The 26,284-nt window shown below is 39.4% G+C and overlaps 1 protein-coding gene across 6 annotated transcripts in view; it reads left to right on the top strand.

Moving 5' to 3' along the window:
* The first annotated feature begins 3,123 nt into the window (after nucleotides 1–3,123).
* Nucleotides 3,124–26,284, top strand: part of DPY19L3 (dpy-19 like C-mannosyltransferase 3) — a 36,262-nt gene continuing 13,101 nt past the window's right edge. For 5 of the 6 annotated variants that reach the window (XR_010744552.1, XR_010744553.1, XM_066327944.1 and 2 more), the window contains exons 1-15: nucleotides 3,124–3,267; nucleotides 5,702–5,844; nucleotides 7,308–7,441; nucleotides 13,924–14,014; nucleotides 14,872–14,993; nucleotides 15,197–15,342; nucleotides 17,003–17,126; nucleotides 17,588–17,722; nucleotides 19,339–19,470; nucleotides 20,429–20,530; nucleotides 20,987–21,060; nucleotides 21,296–21,454; nucleotides 22,923–23,045; nucleotides 23,399–23,510; nucleotides 24,036–24,092. Coding sequence is in view for 4 of the 6 variants with exons in the window: in XM_066327944.1 (XP_066184041.1) it covers nucleotides 5,742–5,844; nucleotides 7,308–7,441; nucleotides 13,924–14,014; nucleotides 14,872–14,993; nucleotides 15,197–15,342; nucleotides 17,003–17,126; nucleotides 17,588–17,722; nucleotides 19,339–19,470; nucleotides 20,429–20,530; nucleotides 20,987–21,060; nucleotides 21,296–21,454; nucleotides 22,923–23,045; nucleotides 23,399–23,510; nucleotides 24,036–24,092 (1,614 nt within the window). In the remaining 2 variants the exon portion in view is untranslated. The remainder of the gene's footprint in view (nucleotides 3,268–5,701; nucleotides 5,845–7,307; nucleotides 7,442–13,923; nucleotides 14,015–14,871; nucleotides 14,994–15,196; nucleotides 15,343–17,002; nucleotides 17,127–17,587; nucleotides 17,723–19,338; nucleotides 19,471–20,428; nucleotides 20,531–20,986; nucleotides 21,061–21,295; nucleotides 21,455–22,922; nucleotides 23,046–23,398; nucleotides 23,511–24,035; nucleotides 24,093–26,284) is intronic. The other variant, XM_066327945.1, reaches the window with a different exon arrangement.

Below are 26,284 nucleotides of genomic sequence, written 5' to 3' on the forward strand. Positions count from 1 at the left end.
AATATGTTGAAATAAAAGCTGGAACTGCAAATGGGTTGAGATGCAACACTACAGAATGCTGTCATGTAGCTTTTTCACATTTTCTCTAATGCAAAACCTGGGAAAAAAGCTCTTTGTAGTAGGATGTGGCATTCAGGTATTATCCTGTTCACTGGGCTAAAACACCTTCCTTACTTCAGCTGAATAAAGCACAAGAGCCTCATGAGCAGTTTCTTCCCCTCATAACTGACCTGGTCACTTCTGATCACAAACAGGACTGGGCATGGGGCTAGCTGGGATAGAGCAGCACCCAGGGGTCCTGTGATGTTTGAAACACCCCTGGGAACTGGGAGAAAAGGAGGAGAGCCCTGCCACACAGCAGTGGGATTCAATCTCTCTGTCCTAGATCTGTGGTTAATGCTTAGGGTTGGAATTGCTGCAGAAAGCTGGTGCACCACAGTGAGCTGCTGGTTTGCATCCCTTCGAGGCATGTTAGGAGAAGAGCTGTCACAAGGAGTCAAGAAAGGGAGACACCATTAGAACTGACCTAAGATTAGCTAGGTAATGAAATCCACAACTGGTAAAACCAACCAAAAGCTTCAGGACCCTGAAAAGCTTGAAAAGTTGAGAAAAGTGAGAACCCAGAACTTCGGCATGTTTGCCGTCTACCTCAAGGCTGCTGAACAGCAACTCAAAACATTGCAGGATTAGACTTAAAATTTACTGGGGTAGAACTTTTCTAGTTTATAGTAGCTCTTGCTACAGTGCTGAATGAGACAATCCAAGAGAAAACACAAATAAATGGAATTTAAAGTTTCTTCCAACCATTTTCTGTATGCAATAGTTTGTAGATGTTTGGCAATTGCTGGATTATGGGTAACTTTGTACTAACGTGAACACTCTGCTACTTTGATCTACTTGGAACAGAATGAGCAAACAGAATACTGTTAAATATCCTTTTGTTATTTTGGCAAGCAAGAAGCCAGCATTGCAACAGTATTGTAACAATGCAGTAATGATATAATCATCGGTATTACTGATTGCAAGCTACAGTTTGGTGACTTTTAATTTACATTTCATAATACGATTTTCCGATATTAATATCCATCTGGAAGCTCTTTAGTTCTTCTGCATTCTCATAACTTGAAACATTAAATTTCTGTCAACAGACATGTGGCCTAAATAATAAATTGTTTGAGTGAGAATATGTCAAATAATAACTCCATTTTTTTCCTACTGCTGTACTTAAATACTTACTGCAACAGGAAATGTTAAAGTATACAGAATTGAGGAAAAATGAATTTTTTATTTCCCCTACTATCTAATCTTCTGCTATGTGAAACTTGAACTGAAAGTGTTAGTATTTCAGAAGGAAGGTGATAGCTGAGCATTTAGATACATTAACAACACATTAAGGCTGCATAGTGCTTTTATATTAAGGAAACTTTTTCGTTCTAATAACACAGTTCTGCAGTGTAGGTTGTGTTAGTACTTTGGGAATGGCAGTGAGATTTGTACTTCTGTCCTATGCAATCATTCCTCACAAAATGGAAAACTTCAGCTGAGCACAGTGACTTATCATGTACAAATCCATTACATCCATGCACGGGGTCATAAAACACAGGAGAATTAAGACAACTCCCCCCTTCTCAGGGATTTCTAAAGCTCTTCACTGATTATGTTTTCTAAACCATTTCTATAACTGCTTCTTGTAGAATTTACTTTGCATTGGCCTCTTTACAAGCAGTGGATAAATAGAACTTTTATTCCAGGAAATATCTTCCACAGCATCCCCTTTCTTAGAAAGGTAAGCACATTATCTGCTTTACACAAAAACTTGCACGCACTCAAGGTGTTTATCTACGCTGTAAAATTTCTTATGTGTATACAATGTGTCCATTTCAACAAACACATGACAATCTCCCATGTGGCAGTGGTAAAAGGAAGGTAAATCTAATGCCCATGGTAAGGCCCATATTTATTTAGTGTTCATTCTTTGCTTAAGCATTCCCCATAGATGTACGATCTGCCTTATAGCTCAAAAAAAAACAAGCCTCAAACCAAAAGAGGTATGACTGTAAATTGACTCCCAGTAGAAATACTTAACTATTTGGAGGGCTTGATCAGAGGGAGTAAATAATTCTGTTGGTTTTAAAAAATACTTACAAAATATGCACACAGAGCAGATACTGAAGAATTTCCTGATTTCTAGTGTCAATGGCCTTGAAGTTCAGAATGACCAGGACGATTACTACGTAGTTTTCTTGGTGTCTCTGAACATGCTTTCTATGAATTTCATGGCTCTTCCTGCTCAGAATAGTACGTTTTTCAATGAACCAAGGTTATGGAATGAGAGAGAGAAAAAAGTAAAAGTATTGCTGTACTATAAAATTGTGATGGAAAAACAACTAAATATCGTCCTGAAGAAATGAACTCTTTCCCCAATACTTCCTCAGAATTTGTGTGGATTATTGGGAAATCAGCCTTCTGCGATAGGAGCTGGAGTCGGTTTGTTAGTTGTGGCTTCATGGGGCATGGGGTTTTCTACAGTTACTAAAGACTGTGCAAATAAAACTTACAATAAAGACTTATTTCAGGGTTAGGCTGTCCATTAAGTAGAACAAAATCTGGTATTGCCGTTATCTTCCAGCTACGAAAGGTCTTCTCCCCCTTTAAACGTTTATGGTGCAGTTAAGCAAGAAATACAGTGGAGCTTATAGGGCGTTGAACGGAACACGCAGCTCTAATTTCAGTATTAAAATCACACATACGGTACCATATCCGTGGGGCGATGAGAAATACATTACAAAAAAAAAAAAAAAAAAAAAAAAAAAAAAAAAAAAAAAAGATTCTGGGGCACTATCTTAGCAAAGCATCCTCCCCGCCCGGCGGGACGGCGCGACCCTCGGGGGCAGCGAGCAGCAGTCCCGAGCCCCGCAGCCCCCTTCCCGGCAAGGGATGGATGGATGGACGGACGGACGGATGGACGGACGGATGGATGGACGGATGGATGGCTGGCAGCCCCGGCCGTGCCTCCATGTGCCGGATTTCCGCCGCACGCCCGCCCTGCGGAGCCCGAAGCAGCCATGGAGCGGCCGGGGCGGGGGGCCGGGCCTGTGACGGGCGGCTGTGCCCGCCCCGGCTCCCGGTCTCCGCCCGGCAGGGCCGAGCACCCGCCGCCGCGCCGCCCCTTCCCCTTTCCCTTTCCCTTCCCCTTCGCTTCCCCCGTCCGTGCCCGCGGCGGGGCCCGGGCGGCTCCCGCAGCAGCGCCGGCAGCAGCGGCCGCAGGTACGGGGGAGGCGGGCGGGGGGAGCCGCGGCCGGGCCGCGCAGGCCGCGGGGAGCCCCGGGCCCGGCCTCTGCCCCGGCCCTGTCCTGGCTTTGCCCCGGCCTCTGCCCCGGCCTCTGCCCCGGCTCTGCCCCGGCCCGGGACCCGCCCGTCCCGCGGAGCCGAGCCCTGCGGCACCGGCGTGTGAGGAGCGGCTGGCACCGCCAGCGGGGTGGGGATGAACATCTTGCCTTTGTTCATTAATTGTCAGGTGTGCTGCAAACCGTCTCTCCCAAAGCGTGAGCTCGCTGTTTTCCCAGGTGTGTGGGGAGGAGGCGAGGCTAATCCGCTGCAAAAGCTTTAAACAAAGTTGTGTGGTTGAGGCGTGTTCCCTGCAGCGTTGCCAGCAGCAGCAGCAGCCGCCAGTTCCACCAGTGGAGCACAGGGAGCAGCTGTTGCTGCTGGGTTGGAGCGGGTTTGGGTTTGTGCCTCAGGCTGGGATGGAGCAGGTTTGGGTTTGTCCTCAGGGTGGGATGGAGAGGGTTTGGGTTTCTCCTCAGGGTGGGATGGAGCAGGTTTGGGTTTCTCCTCAGGGTGGGATGGAGAGGGTTTGGGTTTCTCCTCAGGGTGGGATGGAGCAGGTTTGGGTTTCTCCTCAGGGTGGGATGGAGCAGGTTTGGGTTTGTCCTCAGGGTGGGATGGAGAGGGTTTGGGTTTGTGCTTCAGGCTGGGATGGAGCAGGTTTGGGTTTCTCCTCAGGGTGGGATAGAGAGGGTTTAGGTTTCTCTTCAGGGTGGGCTGGAGCAGGTTTGGGTTTGTCCTCAGGGTGGGATAGAGAGGGTTTGGGTTTCTCCTCAGGGTGGGATGGAGCAGGTTTGGGTTTGCTCTCCAGGTGGGATGGAGCAGGTTTGGGTTTCTCCTCAGGGTGGGATGGAGCAGGTTTGGGTTTCTCCTCAGGGTGGGATGGAGCAGGTTTGGGTTTATGCCTCAGGCTGGGATGGAGCAGGTTTGGGTTTCTCCTCAGGGTGGGATGGAATGGGTTTGGGTTTGTTCTCCAGGTGGGATGGAGGGGGTTTGGGTTTGTGCTTCAGGCTGGGTTGAAGCAGGTTTGGGTTTGCTCTCCAGGTGGGATGGAGCAGGTTTGGGTTTCTCCTCAGGCTGGGATGGAGCAGGTTGTTTTTCCACGCTGGGATGGAGCAGGTTTGGGTTTGCTCTCCAGGTGGGATGGAGAGGGTTTGGGTTTGCTCTCCGGGTGGGATGGAGCAGGTTTGGGTTTCTCCTCAGAGTGCGATGGAGCGGGTTTGGGTTTGCTCTCCGGGTGGGATGGAGCAGGTTTGGGTTTGCTCTCCAGGTGGGATGGAGCAGGTTTGGGTTTCTCCTCAGGGTGGGATGGAGCAGGTTTGGGTTTGTCCTCAGGGTGGGATGGAGCAGGTTTGGATTTGCTCTCCAGGTGGGATGGAGAGGGTTTGGGTTTGCTGTCCAGGTGGGATGGAGCAGGTTTGGGTTTGCTCTCCGGGTGGGATGGAGCGGGTTTGGGTTTGTTCTCCGGGTGGGATGGAGCGGGTTTGGGTTTGTCCTCAGGGTGGGATGGAGCAGGTTTGGATTTGCTCTCCAGGTGGGATGGAGAGGGTTTGGGTTTGCTGTCCAGGTGGGATGGAGCAGGTTTGGGTTTGCTCTCCGGGTGGGATGGAGCGGGTTTGGGTTTGTTCTCCGGGTGGGATGGAGCAGGTTTGGGTTTGCTCTCCGGGTGGGATGGATGGAGGTTTGCCCCCAGAGGATGGCACTGCTTGCCCCGTGCAGAGCAGCGGGGTGGGAGCTGTGCTCTGTATGGACCGTGCTCAGAGAGCCGAGGGCACCTGGCAATTGACAGGGCAATGACTGGCTGAGCTTTTTGTCTTGTGATGTTCTCAAATTCTATGCTGCATAGAACATAAAATGTTCTTCTGATGCAGTCTTTAGTTTTTTATAACACAAGTGTTCTCTGGCATCATTTTTGCATCTTTTGACATCCTTTTTTGGCAATTTCCTGAAAGCCAGGATTTAAATGACTGGCTTTATATTTTAGGCACCCAACTAAAATACACTGAAAAGTCTTCTTTTTCTTTGGAGGGCTTAGACTTTTTTAAAAAGGGGAGCCTAGTGTGCATTTTGAGTCAAGGGCTAAAAAAGTGAAGGCAGTCAAAATACTGAATCATTCTGAAAACCTGTTTTCATGTGTGTATGTAAAATGGTGAATGTTAGTCCTCATAACTCCAAGACGATGTTTTCTATCATTTGCTGAGTGACACAGATTTAAAGAAAAACTGTATTTAATAAGATAGACTTTAAGTACAGTGGAGTTCTAAAAGTCAAAGTCTGTGATGTCAGTAAGATGTGGTTTTATTTTCACATATTTCATGCAGTATCGAGTGACTGTTTGGGTAGGAAGATGCATTGCTTGTGTGTGTCCATTTAGGAGTCAGGCTGAAGAATAATGAATTAAAGTGACTGACACCATGACAACCATAAGACAGAGAAGAGTTGGAAAAGGCACAGAAGCAGCTGAAGATCAGCCTTCAGAGGAGACAAATGTGAAGCAAGATGAGAAAATTCCACCTGGTAGGTAATGAAAAAACAAAGTGACATTATGGCTTTTTAGTAGTGTTTTGGTTTTGATCTGTCCTAAGCACAACTCAGAACTACATATGTGTGTTTCCATACTTGAATATCACTGAAATGAATTGGATGAGACAGAGGATCTCATGCAGATTGCTGCATGTCAATCTTATCACTGTTTTAAAATCCAAATTTGAATTGGTGAGAACAATTTTTTCAATTTGTTATTGGTGACACGCTAAGATTGTGTGTAGCCATCCAAAGTTCTTGAAAGAATCACAGTCTAAGTCATTGGTAATGTAAAAAGATTTGAAGACAACTGATTATATGTATTTAAAAATAGGAAGGTTGCATATAAAATCTGAATTGTAAATGTTTGCTTTTTAATCTATAGGACACTGGTTAGGTAAATTTAAAAGAGAGTCATTGAGTGCCTTAATTCCAGGATCTGTTAAAGTAATGAAATTCTGACAACATTTTTATATGGAATTATAGCTTTAGAGCTGACAAAGTTCCTTGTTTTTTGAGAGATTTTTAGATTAACTTATTTTAAGGGATATTTTGTTCTAAATTCTAAATATTTCTCTGCATTTGGGCGGATGGAAGGAAAGTTGCATTGTTGTTTCTGCACAAACACACTTAGGCTATATATAAAAAGGGCAAGTGATCATAGTTCTCCTGCAGGCCAGCTCCCAGTTCCATGGAATTGCATTAATGGAACCCAGGGGGAGATGTCACACACAGTATGAAATAGCCATTTCAAAGATACAAGTCCAGATCACTAATCCATAGTAAACCTTACATTAACACTGGAAATACAGCAAGCCCAGCAAAGCCCCAGGAATGTCAGTGCACAGTGGAGGCCTGGAGGTGCCCAGAGCACATCCTTCCTTTGCCATCATCCCACCCCTGACCTTGCTCTGGTGTCAGCAGGAACCCATCTGCAATTCAAAGCATGACACCATCATCAAAGGCTGCTTTGGCTGCTGTTCAGTCTCTATGTGGTTATTTAGTGAGGCTTCTGAACCTTCACTGTTGTTTTTTACAAAAACTGAGCAAACCCCCCCAAAAAAGGCAGCTATTTATAGACCTATGAAGGAGATGTGAGTTTCTTACTTAGTTATCAAAGTTTGAGTTTAGAAAGTTCTGGAAGATATTCCAATTCAGATTTTCAAAATAGTTACGGCATTGAGCTAAACTTGTGTTCTTAAGGATCATGGTGTTCTTAAATTTAAAATATACCAATTAAGGCACCCTTTATTTCACTTTGTATGTAAATAAAATACTCTGGTTTTCCTATATGGGAAAATAAAAACCACATCTCCTTAAAAAACGCCATCTGTGTTAAAAACAGATGTCCTGCAGAATGTAAACTGACATAGGCAGTGGATAAATGGATTTCCAAAAATCCCTGTAGGTTCAATAATATGTTTCACAATTAGGGACTGAAATATTTTTCTTCCAAGATCCTCCAGGTGGAAGGCTGTGGAACGTACTCTCAATAACTGTTGGTGGAATCGTTGCCATCACTCTTGGACTTCTTACTTCAGTTTATGTGGCTACACTGCATGAAAATGACCTGTGGTTTTCCAATATCAAGGTAAAAGTCGTTTTCCTAGTTTCATCAGTAGTTTTGTGGAGCATTAATATGAGCATTAGTTGAAATTTCTTTTATTATGTCTGTATTTGTCTTGTAACCTGCTCAACACCGGAATATTTCATTTTTAAAAGTTCAGTTTAAAAAAAGCTGTGCTTCCGTTCCCACCATACTTCATCAGTTCTATAAATACCTGTCCCCAATTTTTTTCTCTAAAAATATTGCTAGGGAGCTCCTGTCTGAGTTGTAGCCATGGTTCTTCCAAAAATTGATCTTTATCTACAGATAAATTTCTTTATCTACAGATAGATTCTAGCTGTATCTACAATTAAATCTTTGTAATAAAATATTGAAATTCTATATTTATCTACAGATAGAATTTCAGTATTTTACTATATATTTTTCTATAATCATCTTATTTTTATCCAAAGCAATCTAAAATTAAAATAAAAACCAAGAGTTAAAAGAAACAATATGCAAAATCCTGGCACACAGTTCTTGAATTGTATTTACGCTGTGATACTGTAATACAGTTTAGGGACAGTCTCTTGGTATTCAATATTAAAATTTTATATAATGTCATTCTAAATGTGCAAACCTCAAAACATATTTTTGCCATTCACCAATGTAAATGCAACCATTCCCACAACCCAGGACTGACTAGTTTTGTCAGAATCACTGCAGAGAAAATAATGCAGCAGTACCCACAGCTAAATTTAACCAGAGAAAAGAACAGGTGAGTCATTTCCCTTTCAAATGCCTAAAATCCATTCTGCTAGGTCTGTGTATTGTGTTGCTCAAAGAGTACATATATTTCACTGGAATACTTGCCTTACAATATGTCTTTTCTATGCTACACACTTTTTGTAGCCCAGAAACATTTATATTCCACTAATACAAATAATTTGCATTTACTGCAACAATTGCTGTTGTATTATACATATAATACTGTGTTGTACCCACCTTTCCCTTCCCTTGATGATATATAGAGAGACTGTACACAGCGTATTGAAGGTACACCTTGGGATTGCCTTTTCCTCCCAAAAGCAAGGAGTGAATAACTTCAAGGTGTTTTATATTTTGAAGTACAAGCAGGCATGGGCTTCTGGCAATGTATGAACATGATGGATACATCTTTTTATTGTCAGATTGACCCAGAGGAGCACAGAGTTCACTGAATTAAGCAGTTCTGTAGTTGTAATTAAGTTGTCCTCTCAGTGGGCGAAACAGTCGTTTTATTTGATAATTACTGTTTACATTTTAAGTACACTAGCATGCCACCAGATATCAAAACTGAAATAAACCCCTCTAGTTTTTTTGTACTCTGGATTCTGTTGTCTCTGTAGCTGTTATTTCATGCCATGGAGTTGGTGGGTAGCTGGTGACGCTGCAGCAAGAGCAGTTCCAGCCAATTTGATGGAAAGATTCTAAGAAGCATTAAGTTCATCCACCAGCAGGGTAAAGGAGAAAGAGCTGCAGACACTATCTGGTCTCACAGTGTCCCTTCTTCAGTGATCTCCAGCAGAGCATGCATGTGGTGCTCATTTTAAACAAAATACTGCTTTAGGAGTAGTATGGGAGGAGAAGACTGCATTTGAAGAGTCTGAAATTTCCTGCAAAGCTGAGGCAGGAAGGCTCATCCCAGTATCTGTAAAACAATCCACAGATGTCTCTGTGCCTGTGTGTAGGAGTGTGGTCTCTCCAGGGGTATGTACATGTTTTCCAGCACTTCTGAATTGGCTCATCTTTTCATCACAGCACATGCTATATACTTAGAAAGATAAAACCCTCAAAATTACATGGAAAATAAGTGGAAAAGTTGGGGGTTTTTCTCTAACATTTTGTAGTTTGGCTGAAGCATTTATTTCTGCAGGTATTAACTAAACTTTCCAAAACTTTGAAAATATGAAGTTTTGTTTTAGTTCATAGTCTTGCCCAGATTCTCAGGAGGGAGAACTGTAGTGTAATCCTTGCCCACAATTATTGTGTGCCTTGCTTAGTGGAATGCAGGGGTGATCTCATTTCATGATATTTTCATTAAACATAACATAGAATAAATGGATGTATTACAAATGCACATCCAGTGTTTTATTAACCCCCATGCCTGCGAAATGCAGTAGAGCATCGTCACTGCTCTGCAACATAGAAAAGAAAAATTCTAAATCAATTCTATTTCCATATGTTTTAAATTACTGACTTAGTCACCCTGGATTGGCTGTAAGTGGGGCAAATTAGAGGATTTATGTTGCTGAAATCTGATACAAAAGTTATATAACAGTGCATTATTCTCCCAAACTTCATTCCTTTCATCCAATAAGCTACAATTAGTCAGCTGATAAGAATTCATACCCTGAAGGGTCTGTGTAGCAACTTAATGAATACAGAGATGCAATGGGAGATCTATTCTGTCATCTTTTCTTTTGTATGAAGGTACTCTTCTGTTTGAAGATCTGCAGTGTTTTTCTGACACTTTTGCACGAGGCAGATATTTGTACCTTCACCTTTTAGGTGACAAAGGTGGAATTTTTGTTCTGAAGACCCTCCTGATACATGAACACCACAACTGCGTATTTAAAAAGTGTGCAGTTGTACCCAACTCTAAAAATTGGAAGTAAAGAGAGTTTATTATGCAAAGTCATGACTCCTAACTCCTAAATAATTGGAGTCAGGACTTGCACACACACTTGCACTGATTGCCTTTCTGTAATTTCAATTGCAATTCATTGAAAGCCAGTTCAGTTTTGGGTGTCTTCCAGCAATGGTTCACCCAAGTAGAAAAACTGTCTGGTCGTTGTTAAACTGTTTTGCTGTATTTTGAATATGGCTTTCAACAGTGCATTGATTTCAGCTGCTGCTCTGTGTGTGAGGCTTGTTCTTGTTTGCTGGTAAATGTGCTGCTATTATCAATTAGCCGTGGTCACAGGAGAAAGATGTACAATTGTTTTCTTACCAGAAAAACTGAAATAGCACATCTTGAAAGGTGGCTTATACAATGAAGGAGGTACACAATTGCTCCTTGTTTTATTTTATTTCAAGACTTCCTGAAATAATGACAGAAAATACCCAGAAAAGCTTGAGCATATGATGACACCTAGTCAGAGCCTGTGTTTGTGTCCCCTTCCAGCAGGGATCACAAGTTAAAATCACTTACCTTGATTAAATGACTTTGAAGAAAAGATTTTGAATCCCTTCTGATATACATTAAACCAACAAACATTTCTGTTTGTGATGGTGGAAGTCAAAACAGATTTCTTATCCAAAAATCCTTTCTCAGTTTTGTGTACATGTTCTGGCATAACACATCTGAAATGGCTTGTCTATTTTCAGTGATTTTCAGTAGCAGTTTAGTGGCTGCCCCCCCAATGCAGCATTTTTTGGGAACAGAATCTGCTATGCAGATAACAAAATGGGGGGGCCACCTCTTCTGTCAGCATTCCTTGTTCAACTGCAAATTCTGAAGAAACTTTGAACAGGAATGAGCCAAGGCCATGTAGCAAATTAATACTGTAAGAAAAACAAATAAACTTCAGAGCATTCATTTCTTATTCATCCCCTCTGAGTAAGCATTTAGACACTGTTATTGATTTTTCCTCTAATAAAATTGCTGCTTGCGGGAAGTCAGGAATGAAGATGAAGATGTAAGTCTTTCAGGAGAAAAATGTCAGGATTTAGTCTGTGAAGTGCTCATGTTTTCCCTTTTTATATTTTGAATACAAACCAAGGATTATTGCCCAGAGCAGCTGTGGCTGCCCCTGGATCCCTGGCAGTGTCCATGGCCAGGTTGGACACTGGGGCTTGGAGCAGCCTGGGACTGGAGGGGGTGACACTGAGTGGGCTTTAAGATCCCTTCTAGCCCCAAACGTTCAGTAATTCTGTTTTGAAAAGCAGGGCAACACGTAATGAGAGCTGCACAAAGTGAATGTTCAAGCAGGAAGGGAAGAAGGACATCCAGGACTTTGGCAGAGCTTCTCCACAGAAGTGCTTGTGGAGGTGTTAGGGGTGCTTTGACTCTGGGTCAGATCTGATCTAGAACACACCACTCAAACTGATGGGCTTGAGGTTAACCAGGAGAGCTGCCCAGGGATTAAATGGCTTTGCTGAAGGCTTGTTGTCAACTGGGAACGTTCACAGCAGCTGTGTGTGTTGAGTTTCCACTTCTACACTTGAGAAAATTTTCAAATCTTCGTGGTCTTAAATTGAAAAACTAATAAATAGTTTCCATTACACAAATTTTGTTTTAGCTATCTCAAAAAAAGAGAAGTAGTTGGAGCTTTATTTATGCTCATTATTTATAGAAAAACTCAACTCAGACTTTGGCTGCTTGCTCAGCATTCTGAAGGACTTACTAAGGAGTTTGAGGAATCATAAGCTCCAAAATTTTGCGCTGCCCTTGAGAGAAAGTCCTTTGTATTTGGTTGTGAATGCTTATTAGGATACAAATGCATAAATAGAAATAAGTAGCAGCTCTCTGTGTGTCCCAGAGAACAGTATTCTTTATTTTTCCCTTGCAACAGTGATAACTTCTTTGTTACAACCCCACAAAGTGAATATACAGACAGATAAGCATGTGCTCTCACAGTGTTTACCCATAAGTCTGTATGTTTTTATTGACATGGAATGCTAGGAAAAGTATAAATTGCTGTAGAACTGGAAAAGTATTTTGAGTGAATAAAACAGATGTTATCTTAGCATGAAACAGATGTAAAACTCACTAGTGTTTGTCTCATAAAGTATAGCATTTGGTTGAATACAGCTGGTGCCAGGATTACAAATTAATCATGTTTGAGTGCATTTTTGCTAATTAGATCCCCCTCTGTGATTCCTCTCTCCCCCTTAATAAATTGCAAATGTTAGCTTTGCCTTTTTTTTTTTTTTAATGAGCATTTAAGAGTCAGCCACCTTTTGGTATTAGAAAACTTTTCAGTAGTGACAAATTTGAAACTAGAGCTTGCTCAAAATCCAGCACTCTCATTTTGCTAAGTGTGTGGCTTTTGGTATGATGATGATGATTTATATCTCACAGGATTTATATCTCTGGAGAGTTTAATTGTGAACTTAGATTGAATCAGTTGTGGTTTTATTTGTTGATTTTTCTCAGACCACAACTAATATTGGTTTGTCAACAATTGACTTCAATAAAACACATGCTTTGAGATAAGAACCTGTCGTGGGCAGTGGAGGAGAGAAGAATGTGATTTTTTTGTTGAGCTTTAAGTTAGCTCTGAAATAAATTGATTCTGCTCCAGCATAAGAATTGGGACTGTATAAGGAAGTTGAAAGTCTTGGGGTTCTGTGCAAGGTTGTATTAACAAGAATGGCATTCATAAACGTCTCTGAAAAAGTAATATTCTGTTATTTTAGTAGCATTCTTTTGTACCGTACAGAAAGAAAAATTCATAAGGCTATTTTTATAAATCACATGATTTTTTAGTGACTTGCATATACCACGTACAGGGATTTCACTGGATTTTCAAGTCTCAGTATAAACTTTTCCTAACTGAATAGAGACCTTTTCTAACTTACTGCTTAGGAGATACATTTGCTGGGATTTTATTATACAAACTACTAAAAAGATCACTAATAATAGAACAGTTCTGTAAAGACGATTGCTAGTTCTCATCAGTTGCTTGTTCATGCCATCTTTGTTTTAATGTGCTTGCCCAAAGCTGTGGATTTGTTAAATTTCTTTAGGTCTTCACAATTAATGAGGTAACAAAAGGAAGTGCGTTCCAAAGCAAAGAGCTTTCAGATCTTACTAGACTCCATCTGCTGCAATATCAGCCAAGAAAAAGGCATAGTTTGAAATGTGCTTGGTTTGAAGTGTACCTAGTTTAAATAATTTGAACATTTCTAATTAGAAATAAGAAGTACACCTAGCCCTAAAGCCAAGTCAAAAGTCCGTTTTCCTTTCGCCTGTAATTTAGGAAAGAGAGTGATGACAGCTGGTTTCCTGCAAGAAGCAGTGTTGAACAAGTGGGCAGCAGCATTCCCTGCCAGCTGAAATATCCCTGGCATTATGGTGCAGCCCCCACATAGCACACTGAATTAATGGAGCCTTGAGCTGGCAAAGCCATGGAACACAATGGGATAACCCCATCTGGGAGAAAAGGTTAAATGCACAAAGCAGGGATATACAGCTTTACAGTCCAGCTGTGGGCCACTGTGCCAATCTAAGCTTGTCATATTACAAAAAAATAGTGAAATAATCAAAATATTCCCAAGCAGCATATCAGAATCACAAAAAGCATGTACATTTCCCCAATTAAAAGAGTCTTTTACACCCCAGCCATCATTTGCCTCTCACCCTAATTTCTCCATGTATGTTCACCTTTAGTTGAACTAAGTTACTTAGAATATGAAACTCAAAGACTGAAGCCTCTCTGGAGCTCATTTTCTCTGGTGCAGCAGGAGTTGGAGTTGAAGGCAGCTTTGGATGATGGTGGAAAACAAATGAAAGTGAATTTACTGTTGAACTTCACTTGCAGGAGGTCGAAAGAGAAATTTCATTCAGAACCGAGTGTGGACTTTATTATTCCTACTACAAACAGATGATTCAGGCTGCTTCCATACAGCAAGGTATTGTAAACTGTAAAGTAAGTTTTGCAGCTGAGTATTTGTAGGTTTGGTTAGGGCTTTTTTTTCAAATGTAATTGAGAACAAGGCATACCATAACGATGAAAGATAGTGTAACAATATTACTGGAGACAGATTTATTCTGTTCCTATGCCAGGGAGCCACTGAATTATGGATGTAATAAATTTCACAATGATGCATTGGTTTCTGTGCCACACCTTCACATGCTGATGAAGGCAATCACTTTGAGCGACAACTTTCCTATCTGTTAAGGTTTCAGTTTGCTGGTGTATTCAGTTTATTACTTTCATTTTTATTCTTCTTATGTTTAATTTGAGCTGTGAGCTATTTCTGGGAAGGGGCAATATTTTTTGCTGTGTTCCTGGACAGTAAGTGACACAAGGAGCAGCTTCCAAGGAAACCATATACAGTGATGGGGCTTTCTCAGGCAGTCTTATATTTTCTAGATATTTTGCTGTTGCTCCCTAGCAATTTTGCTTATACTACACATTCTTCAATATTAACTTCACCTGTGATTAAAGCAGTGCCAAGAACAGTTCTCAGGATCCAGAATGTACCACAGATTCTATGCTGGGGATGGAAGTATAAAAATAAATGTTTTATGCACTCCTAAATATATAGTACTTGAATTAGCACTGTGAGTCACATTTGAAGCAGGGAAGCTGAAGACCTCAGAAGGTCATGTTGATTCAGAGGTTATATGTTCTGAATCGTTGACTCAAAGTTTGCAGTTTCTGATGAGAGATCCTAAAATACCTTTGAAAAAGTTATTCACTGTTCAAATGAAGATGGAGGGGGAAAATGACAATCTCCTATTTCAATTTCTCTTTATCATTAAGGTTTACATGGTTTAGTATATGACAATAAAACTGAATCTGTGAGGACAATTAACATACTTGAAAGAATGAATGTTTACCAGGAGGTGTTTCTCAGCATTCTGTATAGGATTCTTCCAATTCAGGTAGGCATTTATTTATGGCTTTAGATTGTAAGTGCATTATGAAGATTGCGCAGTGAATAATAGCTCCCCTTTGTAGAGATTTTCTAATTAGAAATATTCCTGATGCCTTTTTAATTTGTAAAAGCAAAACCTAATTCATGCTAAGTATAATCCCCTCCCAGTGAGTGTTTTAATGTCAACATCAGTATTCTTGTGTTTTACAGCAATACCTAGAGCCTGTTTATTTTTATATCTACACTTTGTTTGGACTTCAGGCAGTTTATGTCATTGCTCTGTATATAACAAGCTGGCTTCTTAGTGGAACATGGCTTTCAGGGTTGTTGGCAGCTTGCTGGTATATTGCAAACAGGTAAGTGAGATTAAACATTCAATCTTTCAAAAATTGTACCTAGTTTCAAAGGTAAGGCATTAAAGCTTTAACTGCATGATTAATTGGACAAAACATGAAACTATAAGGCCTCTCTCCAATTAGCCAGAAAATGGAAAAAATGTTTAAATAGCAAAAAATAATTAGAAAATAATCAGAAATTAGCTGACATATCAGACTGGGTTTTTAAAGGTTCAGGAAGTTTGAGTAGAAAATTTTGTCTTAAATTGGTCTCTGAAAGTAGACTACATCTTTCAGATGTGTCTGGAGCTCCAGGTGATGTACCCTGTCTTCTCCAGCCTAGGATCTCTCAGGTGTTAGAGACATCTGCATGACCTAAAGACACCCTTCAGGTGTCTCCTCACTGGCCCACACATGCCTCCAGGGGTTCCTTCCACAACCTCAGATCATCTGAAGTTCAGCTCCTCTCTCCCCTTATTCCTGTAGCCATCTCCTGAACAAAGCCTCTAGAAAAAACGTGGTAATTGAGCTGTTCTAGTGCTTTATCACTTGAAGAATTATCAGTTTGGAGATAAAAACCTAAGAACTGGCTTTATGCCAGAATTAAGATGCTGGCATGAAGCTAAGACTGGTGACATTGGCTGTTACCTGTAAATTACTCAAGAAAATAAAAGTACAGTCGTGGTTCTCCAAGAAATGTTTGATATGTTAATGAACAGCTGTAAAGGAATTTATCTGCAAGCACATCCACTACAGAATAATTACAGGTGTATGGAGGCAAGATGTTCCTTTCTCCAAATACAAAAGTAATTAAAAGCCACATGCAATGTACAGTATTTCACACATTTCTTTCATGATGGCATCTCTTCCATTTACAGAATATTTGGGGCAAATTTGTCCATCCTTCTAATAATGGTTGAACAATGAGGGCTTGTTTCCTGTATGCAATATAATAAGTGCATGGAGTGGATTTGGATACTTTCTGTCCAGATGAATTTCTTCTGAAGCTACTGAGTAACTCCATTTAGACATATTCTTCCTCCACCTAAACATGTCTCAGATCTGTTGCTTACTTGCCTTTTAAGCAAATACTTTCTCTACACCAGGAAAAAGAGAATTATTCTTTGTTTTAACTTTTTTGCAAATGATCGTTCTTGGGGAATTTTTCCATCACATACTTCTTATGTTCAAAAGCTTCAAACAATGACCAAAAGGTCATAAGCAATTAAACAGTGTTCAAGCTCAAGTCATTTGGATCACAGTAAAAATTATGTTGTGTTTATATTCTTATGTGTGCATTTACAAACCAAAAAATGAAATAAAATGACCTGTGGTGTGGAAATCCACAAGCTGGATTTTGGGAGTGCTTTTAGTTTGAGGTGTACTTGTCATTTCTAAATTACCCAAGGTGTGCTTCATAAGTAAGGTGTAATCCACAGTATATTTTTTTTACAGTTAGTGAAGCTGAAGTACATCATTTGAGATGCAGAAACAATGGATAACTTGCAGAACCTTCATAGTGATTTATTTTCAGAGCCAGGTGTGTGAAGGAACTGGAGTGTAGAGCCTCCATTTTTATAAATAAGGAGTTAAAATAGCACAGAGATGCCTGTCATTGCAAGCTGTCTGTCACCAAGTGTTTGCATGATTTTAAATTGGTGCCACTCACTGTTTTGTACAGAGTAGATACTACAAGGGTCGAATTCACCATTCCTTTAAGGGAGAACTGGGCACTGCCATTCTTTGCTGTCCAGATAGCAGCCATCACATACCTGCTCAGAACTCATTTACAGCCTGCTCAAGAAGTGAGTATTTCTGACAAGTGTGACACAGTAAATAAACTTAGTAACAGAACACTGTCCTGGTCTGCAAGAATTAAAGGAAGTGGGTGATACAGTTTCTTTGACCAACAGTTCTTAAGTTACTACTCATTTTGATCAAGTAACTGCTATTTATACCAGGGTAAGAGAGATATTGCATTTTAATCTGGAGGCTGAAACCGAGATCTCACTGTTTTCTTGCAAATGGTATTACAGTGATAAAACGCCAGGCATAAGACAAGAATTTGTAACTCTAATAAAATATTTGTTATCCTCCAAGCTGTTATTGCAGTTAGAAAATTCAGTGTTTTAAAAGTGGTTTTAAAATAAATCCAGATTAAGGTGGGCTTTGGTTGGGTTTGTTGGGGGTTTCTTTTTGCTTGATTTTTTTGTGTTTTAACAAAGGAAACTATAAGGTAAAATAAAACTTCTTTCTCTGTTTCCAGAGGCTCACACTCATGATTGTATTCATAGCAACGTTTCTCTTTAGCCTGACTTGGCAATTCAACCAGTTTATGATGCTGATACAGGCATTGGCATTATTCATACTGGACTGCTTGGACATGCTCCCCACAGCAAAGGTAACTTTCTCTTTGGAAGTAACCTACTTTGGTTCCTTTCCTTTCATAAAGCCAACAGTTGTGAAGATGTTTTCCTAACCAGTGGCCTGGATCCCCAGAGTAATTGAGATTATCCAGTGTGCCTTGTGCTTTGAAGTGATTACAATGTATATATACCCTGCAAGAGTAAAAGTGAATGATGAAAACAACGCCATTTTTGAGTTTCATTCACTTGAATGTAGTTCATGTCTATTTAATTTTTGTATACTTTTGTTTAGACACTGTTTGAAACTTCCAAACACCATCCCAACAGTTGATCTGATACCACAGCTTTAGCATGGCCTCTCAAAGTTGCCAGAAGGAAAAAGTACCACAGGAAATCTTTGTGTGAGCTGAAGTCAAAGCTGTGTGTGAATTTTGCCTCAGGCATTGTGCATCCTCTCATCTGGCAGTCAGGGCTGAGCTCTGCACACAGGAGGAGGATGCAGAACACCAGGTTGCTGGGAAGAAGTTGTCTTGGCTGCATTGACATTCACCACAAAATAACAGCACTGCCCCTGCTCTGTTGCTGAGCTGGATAAGCCAGAAAATAAAACTAGTCTTACTAAGAAGGTCAGGGATCATTGACAGTCAATCTTACAAAACAGAAATGTACTCCAGAAGATAACAACACTGTCTTTAGCATTGCTGTGAAATTCTACGAAGATAATTTTAGGCATGGTGAAAGCTTGCACTGGGTGGAAAAGGTTCTAACTTTAGGAAAGGTTACAGGAGAATGAAGAGTAATTGAAGTAAATTCATTTTAAATTTGAAGCAGACTTGAACTTTACTGATTGTATTAATTTAACTGAAAATGAGTATGGTGCCTGCATATCAACACAAATGTGGCTTACTTAAGTTTCTGTACTCTTCATTATCTCTGTAACTGCAAGCTGAAGTCAACATTTAATGTGACTTGTCAGCTATCTTAAAAGTCAGCAAATTACTAGCGTCATTCTGAGTTACTCCACAACAGACTCACCACACCACTGTGCCTGTACTCATTTTCAAAAAAGCCCCACTTAGAGCTGTTGGAGTTTGTTTAGCTCTTTGATCCAAGACTGAACTTGGGATCTTTGTGTGAGGTAGAATGTATATTTTTGTGCTAGTGTTAGAAAATCAGCTGGGGTTTAGTGTTTACATTGAGCTGAACACTGATAATAGTTTAGCGTAACCCAAGAGACATTATATTGAACTCTTAGTGAACAGTTTTGGAGATGTTTGGTTGCTGCACCGCACTGAGTAATAACTCTTTAGTCATAAAGACATCACTGAGGCTACAGAAACACTTCTTGGACTAAAGAAAATAAAAACATCCTCCAAATATTAAGTAATTAGTATTTTCCTCACACTGCAGTTATCTGCTTGATTATAGGATCAGGCTTCCCTAAGTATAAAATGGGCATAAAATATTAACCTAAGAAGTTCAGGACATAAATATGAAAAGGATACAGTAATGGCTTTAAATGTAATGATTTACTGCAAGATATGTTCTTTGCAAAAATAATTGATGTTGAAATAAATTATAAAGCATATTCAGAGAAAAGCAGCTATGACTGTAAAGTTTTGTAGACGTGAAAATCTCATTGTTGTTACAGGTTACATGGCTCTATATCATTCAGATTTCTGGCTTACTGCTGGTCTGTGTCCTACAGTTCTTCAATTCTATGATTCTTGGATCATTACTTATAAGTTTTAATGTTTCTGTCTTAATAGCAAGAACAATCCAGGTAGGTACTAAAATATGTCTCTAGTACTAAATAAAGAGTATTTATATATATGTGTGTGTGTGTGAGAATGAGTAATTTAGATTCATTATAATTTTCATTTACTGATACTGATTAGAGGAATTACTGTAGCATACAGGAACCCAAATATTGCCTGATCAAATAATGAATTCCATTACTCTAACTGCAGCTTAACCAAGCGCATCAGACATCATAATTGCATGATTGCTATTAACATTAATGATTGTGCAAGCTGCAGTTTGGATCCTGAAAAAAAAATTACTTAAATGGACTTTACACCTGGTTCAGCAGGACTTGGCTTGAATTTATGGATCTGCCTCCAACAAGATAATCTGTAACAACTAGGACAACTAGGCTCATCTCGAGTTCAGCTCCCTGAAATCCATTGTTTCTTTCAAGGATTAGGGGGTTTTTAGTGTAGTTACATTTCTCTGTTTTCTGATTCTGGCATTGGTGACAGCCTCTGACCACAATAAAGGAGTTTCCAGGGCCATCCCTATTGTCTGCACAATATTGTCCTTTTGCCTATGAGCAGAACAGCTCATCTGGATCTGGAGCTTGGAACTGGAAAATTGTTCAAAATCCTATCAAGTGTCAGAGGCAGAAGATCCCATTGCCATGTTTAGTGGAAGGTGTAACAAGGAGGTATTTCAAAAGGCAGACAGAATTATGGAAATTAGGGAATAAGTTCTGTAAGTACAATAGGGCTGCTGCCAAAGAAAGGCTGTTTGGCTGCTCCTAAAACTCTCCCAGAGCAAACATTTTATGACATTGTGCCTTCAGTTTTGTGCAAGAAGTAGATCTTTATTCTGCATGCTTGGTTCTGTATCAGTTTTGGTGCTGCTCAGGACTAGCAGATCAGCTGTTTCAAGTAGCCTGTGATGCATTTGTTGAAAATACATAAAAAAGGATTGAAATACTAATATTTTCTTCTTTGTAGAAAAACCTAAAAAAGGGTGGCTTGCTTAATAGGCTTGGGAAACTTATCCTCCATGTTCTACTAGTCTTGTGCTTGACTCTCCTAATAAATAAATTCATTAAGGTAGGCAAAAAAAATTTAACATCAAAATTTACACGTTGACTTATGTTAAAACCTATTTGTTAACCATCTACAGAACTATCATTAAATAAAAACTGCAGTGAGATTTCTCTGCATCTCAGAAACTGCATTTTAGAAATTAAAGGTTGTTTTGCTAATCTTTGATATATGGATTTGAAAACTTCATAAATAATTGGTGTTAACTTGAAGCTCACCTGTAATTTTATATCAGTTGCAGATCTACACTGTTGAGCATTTGCAAAGTTTTTCACTGATTTTTCTTTACAATGAATGCAGTTAAAAGTGAAAGCTTCTTTGATTGCAAAGCACTCATCTTAGTAAGCCTGTGTTGCTTTTAATTCCTTTAAAAGTTACATTTAACTGACAAAAAAAGCTGTTTACTGTGCAACAGTTTTCATATTTAGAATCTAATTTCCTTTCTCTTTCCCCACTTCATAGAAAATTCTTAATCTTGAGTCAGATGAGCATATATTCAAATTCCTGAAAGCAAAATTTGGGTTTGGAGCAACAAGGTATGATTTTGCTTTTTTGATTGACTTCTTTAATTGAAGCCTTCAGGTTGTTCTTATTTCAAATGTGTGCAGTAAATCACAGAGTTTTACCTCTGCGATTTTTATGTTTATGTCATACTTGCCCTAAGAATAATCTGCACAACTGTGACTTTATAATTTCTTGGGAAAAAAATAAACTTATTCTGACATCAAGTTATGAAATGCATAGTGGACAAAGATGTTTATTTTTTTTTAGAGATTTTGATGCTAACCTGTACCTTTGTGAAGAAGCCTTTGGTTTACTACCTTTAAATACTTTTTCAAGACTCTCCAGTACGTTACTTTTTTACGTCTATGGATTTGTTCTCTTCCTCCTGACAGTAGCAGCTGTAATTGTTGCCTTTCGGAACCTCAGGTAAAAATGCAATTTTAACAGAATTCACATTTTTATCAATTTTCTTCAGCTGGCTGAGAAGCTGACAGGTGAACACAGCAGGAAATACAGGATTGCTTTGCACAGCTGCTGAGGAATGGGGTGTATGACAGAGAAATCAGGCAGAATAAGTAACTTCCTATTGAAGCTAAAAATGTGAACAAAGAAACACTTTTCCCAAGACTCAGTCAAGCTCTTTGCTGTTGAAGTTTTGCTGTATGTACAATGTTGGTTTGGGTTTTTTGGGATGAGGGAAAGCAGGGGTAGGATGTCTTAACCTAAAACAATGTTAGTTTCTTTAGTTCCTCCCATTTTCCCTGTGCAAAGCACTCCAAATCACAGGTTTGCCAGGTGTTATCCTCAGACTGCCCAGAAATGAGCTGGAATAGTCTGTGCTGAACTTTGTGATCTGTGTGAAGGAGCAGCAGCTGGAACTATGCATCAGAGCTACTCTGGGGGATTCTGAGGTATCTACAGAACACAGAAGAAAATCAGACAGAACTGCAATTCACACAAAATGGTTCATTATAGAGCTCTCAGTTTTACATGTACAACCTGGGCAAAAGGTAGAAGGGATCATATAAAACTTGATTAAGCAAAAATTCAAAGAGTGTCAACTGATTAATGTTGCTGTCAAAGATTTTAGGGAAGGCTGGATAAAAAGGAGAGAGAGCAAGAGAAGAGAGTATCCAAGACATTCCAAAACAATGTTATGATGGTTACATATTACAATAGTTAATAATTGTCAAATGTCAATCTTCTGTAAGTAATTTTGGCACTATTCAACCAGCCCCTTTATAAACTTTCTGCATCAGTCAATTTTAAAAATAAAGATGCTGCAACTCTTATTTTCTGCAACCCTAGATTTAATCCTAAACATGTCTTTAATTTTTAATGCATTTATCTCACTTATCCCCTCCCCTGAAAGAAATGGGAGAACTCCAAACACTGAAGCAGCTTCTTCTGGTTTTTTGAAGGGCCCTCCACATATTCATGAGGCTGGACACCTCAGGGAATAACCACTCCTTTCAGGGCTCATTTTCCCTAACTCTGCTTCCAATCTGTGGCTCCAGTAACATCCAGATAGACCAGCACAACCCCACAAATCACAGTTAAATTCTTCACTCTTGTCAAAAGCCCTCTGGACATGGGACTAGCTGCTTCAAACAAAAAACCACACTAGCCTTGCTGTAAACAATTTTATCTCATTGTAATCCAGCTCCTTTAAACCCATTGTATTTCCAGAAAACTGCACATGAAAGGAAATACCTGATGCTGCATCAAGTTGGTGGAATCAAGCTAAATTATATCATGGATGCAATAGGAGATTGTGGACTCAGCAATGGTTGTTGTTTCTAGCCTCAGAAAGATTTGGTGCTTTTTAAAGTGCAACTAATTATATGAAATATGGTACAGAACTCAGTATAACACTGCTTTTTTCTTCAATTAGTGGTTCAAATCAAGTCCAGTTAAAGGAAAAAATGGAAGAATACACAGTGACACTGAAGCCTGATGCTGCCTACAGTTTAGTTCACACAGTTCTTTTCGGATGCCTGGCATTAAGCACAATGAGGTATATTTTTTTGATTCTACTAAGGGCTTGTTTAGGTGACTGAGTATATTTTTATAAGAGTGTAAAATACATTGACCACAAACTGATAGGGCCATGAACCTTCTTTCTCTCCCTGGTGTGTTTCTACTTGTAGACTAAGACATTTCCCAAAATTCTGCCATAAAGAATGGAAGTTTGGGAACAAAGATGTTCTCAAGAGCATGTTGCAAATTGCAATGTCAGTCCTGTGCTCAGTTATTTCAGAGGCCTGAAAGTCCAAGAAAACTGTGTTCAGAATTTCTCTAGGCATTAACTGCTCACACAAGCAGCTTTGCAGAGCCCCAGATGATCCTGAAAAGCTTGTGTTATTGCAGGATGAAGTACCTCTGGACATCTCACATGTGTGTGTTTGCATCCTTTGGCCTGTGCAGTGCAGAGGTTTGGAAACTCCTCCTGAAGTGTCTCCATCTCTACACATCCCAGAGGGTGAGCTCTGCACTCACAGCAGTTCATCATCCCCTGGGCGTGGGGCTGTGTAAGCCAAGTCAAGGCTCAGGGTGTTGTTTGTAGCTCTCTCAAACCAGATAGCTCTGCTGTACATTTGTATAAATTTAGTACGTGAAATGGATTTTCTGGTGGTTTCTATATTAAATAATTCCATTGGAGTACACTAGATGGCAATGTAGATGTGGCTATGAAAAATAACCACAATTTTACTAAAAAAGTCTCCATATTAAGAAATCATCATCAGTCTGAGAAGACCTTTGCTGTCAATTATATTGAATGACAGTGTTTTCCACCTTGTAGAATATAGATTTAAAGATATAAATCTGTCTTTTGTGAGGGGTCTGTAATTAGAGTTTTACTTGAAAATAAAATCAGAATATGGTCTTAAAACTCAATCTCTTAAATTCCACTACATGTTAAATATTTCAGATACAATACATTAAAAATTAAATCTATTAAATATATCATCAAACTAACCAATTTTTTTTTTTCAATTTCTCATAGACACAGGTGATTAAGTATTCTATACCAATAATTACATTGCTGTACATTTCATTTAAGGTAAGATTTTTTTTCTCAATGTTTTGGCATTTTTTAGTTGCATGGAATTTTTCCTTTGTCCTAGAAGGATGTTGTCTCATAAGCAGTTACATACAAGAATTGTAACTGAATTTTAAAAATGAGGATATCTGTGCCTGTGAAATTATCTGTGAAGGATCAGTTGGGCTTATTTCATCCAAAGTAGTTGTTCAGAGATATAAACGTTTATCTGATTGTATGTGTAAGTAGTAGGTGTTATTTAAATGCATATTTTTATGGAAATGGGAGTTGTCTTTTTTTTTTTTTTTAACTAAGTTGTGGATAATATGCAGATTGTCACATTATGTAGTGATTTAATGTAGGAGCAGAAATAATCATAATCTCTACTGCTGTGCCTCATCTCATATGTTTTAAAGTATAAAATTATGAAATGGTCAAGTTCTGTCTGTTCCAGAAACAGACTGTTATTATTGTCAGACACTTCAATGTAAATGCATAAAACGTGCCTAAATCAATAACATGTACAAGATCATCAGTCTGTCATAGCAGTGAGATTTAGAACTCTAATTTAATGGGAAAACCATTCTTTTAATCTGTAGTCACAAAGACAAAAAACTCAGAGTCTGCTTTGATGGAGAAGTTGTTCCTGCAATAACTAGTCTGAGATGAAAATACGTCTGTTAAATAATTCCCTTCAGAAAAACACAAGATTAATTTTATTGTTACAGTTCCAAAGGCAGTAGTGAACCAGTTAAGAAAGCTCCTGATTCAGTTCACTCCAGTATTGTGTTCCACTCTATAAAACTGAAACAAAAAGCAAAAAAATACCGTTTTCCACTTAAATAGTCTTATTGTTCTGTTAGAGGACTTTTTTTGTTCACTGCTGTGATGGTTAGGAAGTCATTTGCCATTTTCATCATCTTGAATATGACAGAGGCAATGCCATTTCTTTTGACATGGGGGATACCAAGAGCATGACATTCTGATACTCTAATGTGACAGATCACTAGGAATAATTTTCCTCCCACTCTTCATGAGCAGATGTAAAGTTCCTAAATCCTGTCAGATTCAATTCTGAAGTCAACAGAAACCACTGATTTCATGGGCTTTAGAGCAGTCATTAGTTGTGCTCAGTCGGCCTGAAAAGGATCATTTTTACATTTCTTCTAAATAGAGGAAGTAATTTTTATTGACATTAAAAATACTTTTTTTCGAATTTCTCAGCAGGAATGAGAAATTCATCACCTCTCAGTCGTTCTTTGTCCTTGGTCAGCTCTTGCAGTTGAGCTACCAGGAGAGTGGATCTCTCTGTGGGTCTTTCCTGCAAAGCTGAAAGAATTGATGAGAAGCCTGAGGGAATCACAGAATATTCTGAGCTGGAAGGGACCCACAAGGCTCTTGCCCTGGCAGTGGTCAGATGAGAACTCTAACAAAGAGATCCAGAAAGCAACCATTGCTTCTGTGAGGATGTGGTTTTATATTCTCTCTCTAAAACCTTATAAACACACAGTGGAAGGAGATTTTTGGAACATAGACTTACTTACCTACTTACTTACCATAGACAAGAATTTATCTGTTCAGTCACTGACTGCTCAGATTGCAGAAGAGTTTCTCTGTACACCATAAAGTTAACTTGCCATCAGGGCTGGTTTTCTTGAATTTGTAGGAGGGCAGTTTGGTGTTTCATTATCTGTTACATTTCTCAGAACTATTCTTCAGTGCAGCTCCTCAAAATAGGACTTTCATGGGATTATTAACCTAATCCTGAATAAGCTAATGAAAGCCTCTTTTGAGGCATGTGATCACTACAGCCCCAAACACATCACTTGAACAATAATTTATTGAGATGCAGATGCAGCTGCAGTGCTGGCTTGACTTCAGATTTCAGGTGCAGGATTTTGAGACCTGTAAGACATTGGTATTCCTGTTTACATGTGTTCTTTATCTGAAAGATGGTTGCTTGCAGTGTAATAATAAAGTGAAAATGCTGAAGTATTTCCGTGCCTACTTTAGCTGTGCTGCAGATAATGCAACACATACATAAAGCAGTAGCAAGAAGTATTTATGTTTCACTTCTTACACTTTGTAGGTAGATTTCACCTTTTTATGTGTTCATTGTATTCTAACTTCACAATAATGCCATCAATTTGTGTTTGCATGTCAATAATTCCTGAATAAATTGTTGGTACTTAAGGTGAACTCCTGAGCTTGAG

Source organism: Sylvia atricapilla, chromosome 12 (assembly GCF_009819655.1).
Source record: "Sylvia atricapilla isolate bSylAtr1 chromosome 12, bSylAtr1.pri, whole genome shotgun sequence".
NCBI classification, from domain to species: Eukaryota; Metazoa; Chordata; class Aves; order Passeriformes; family Sylviidae; genus Sylvia; species Sylvia atricapilla.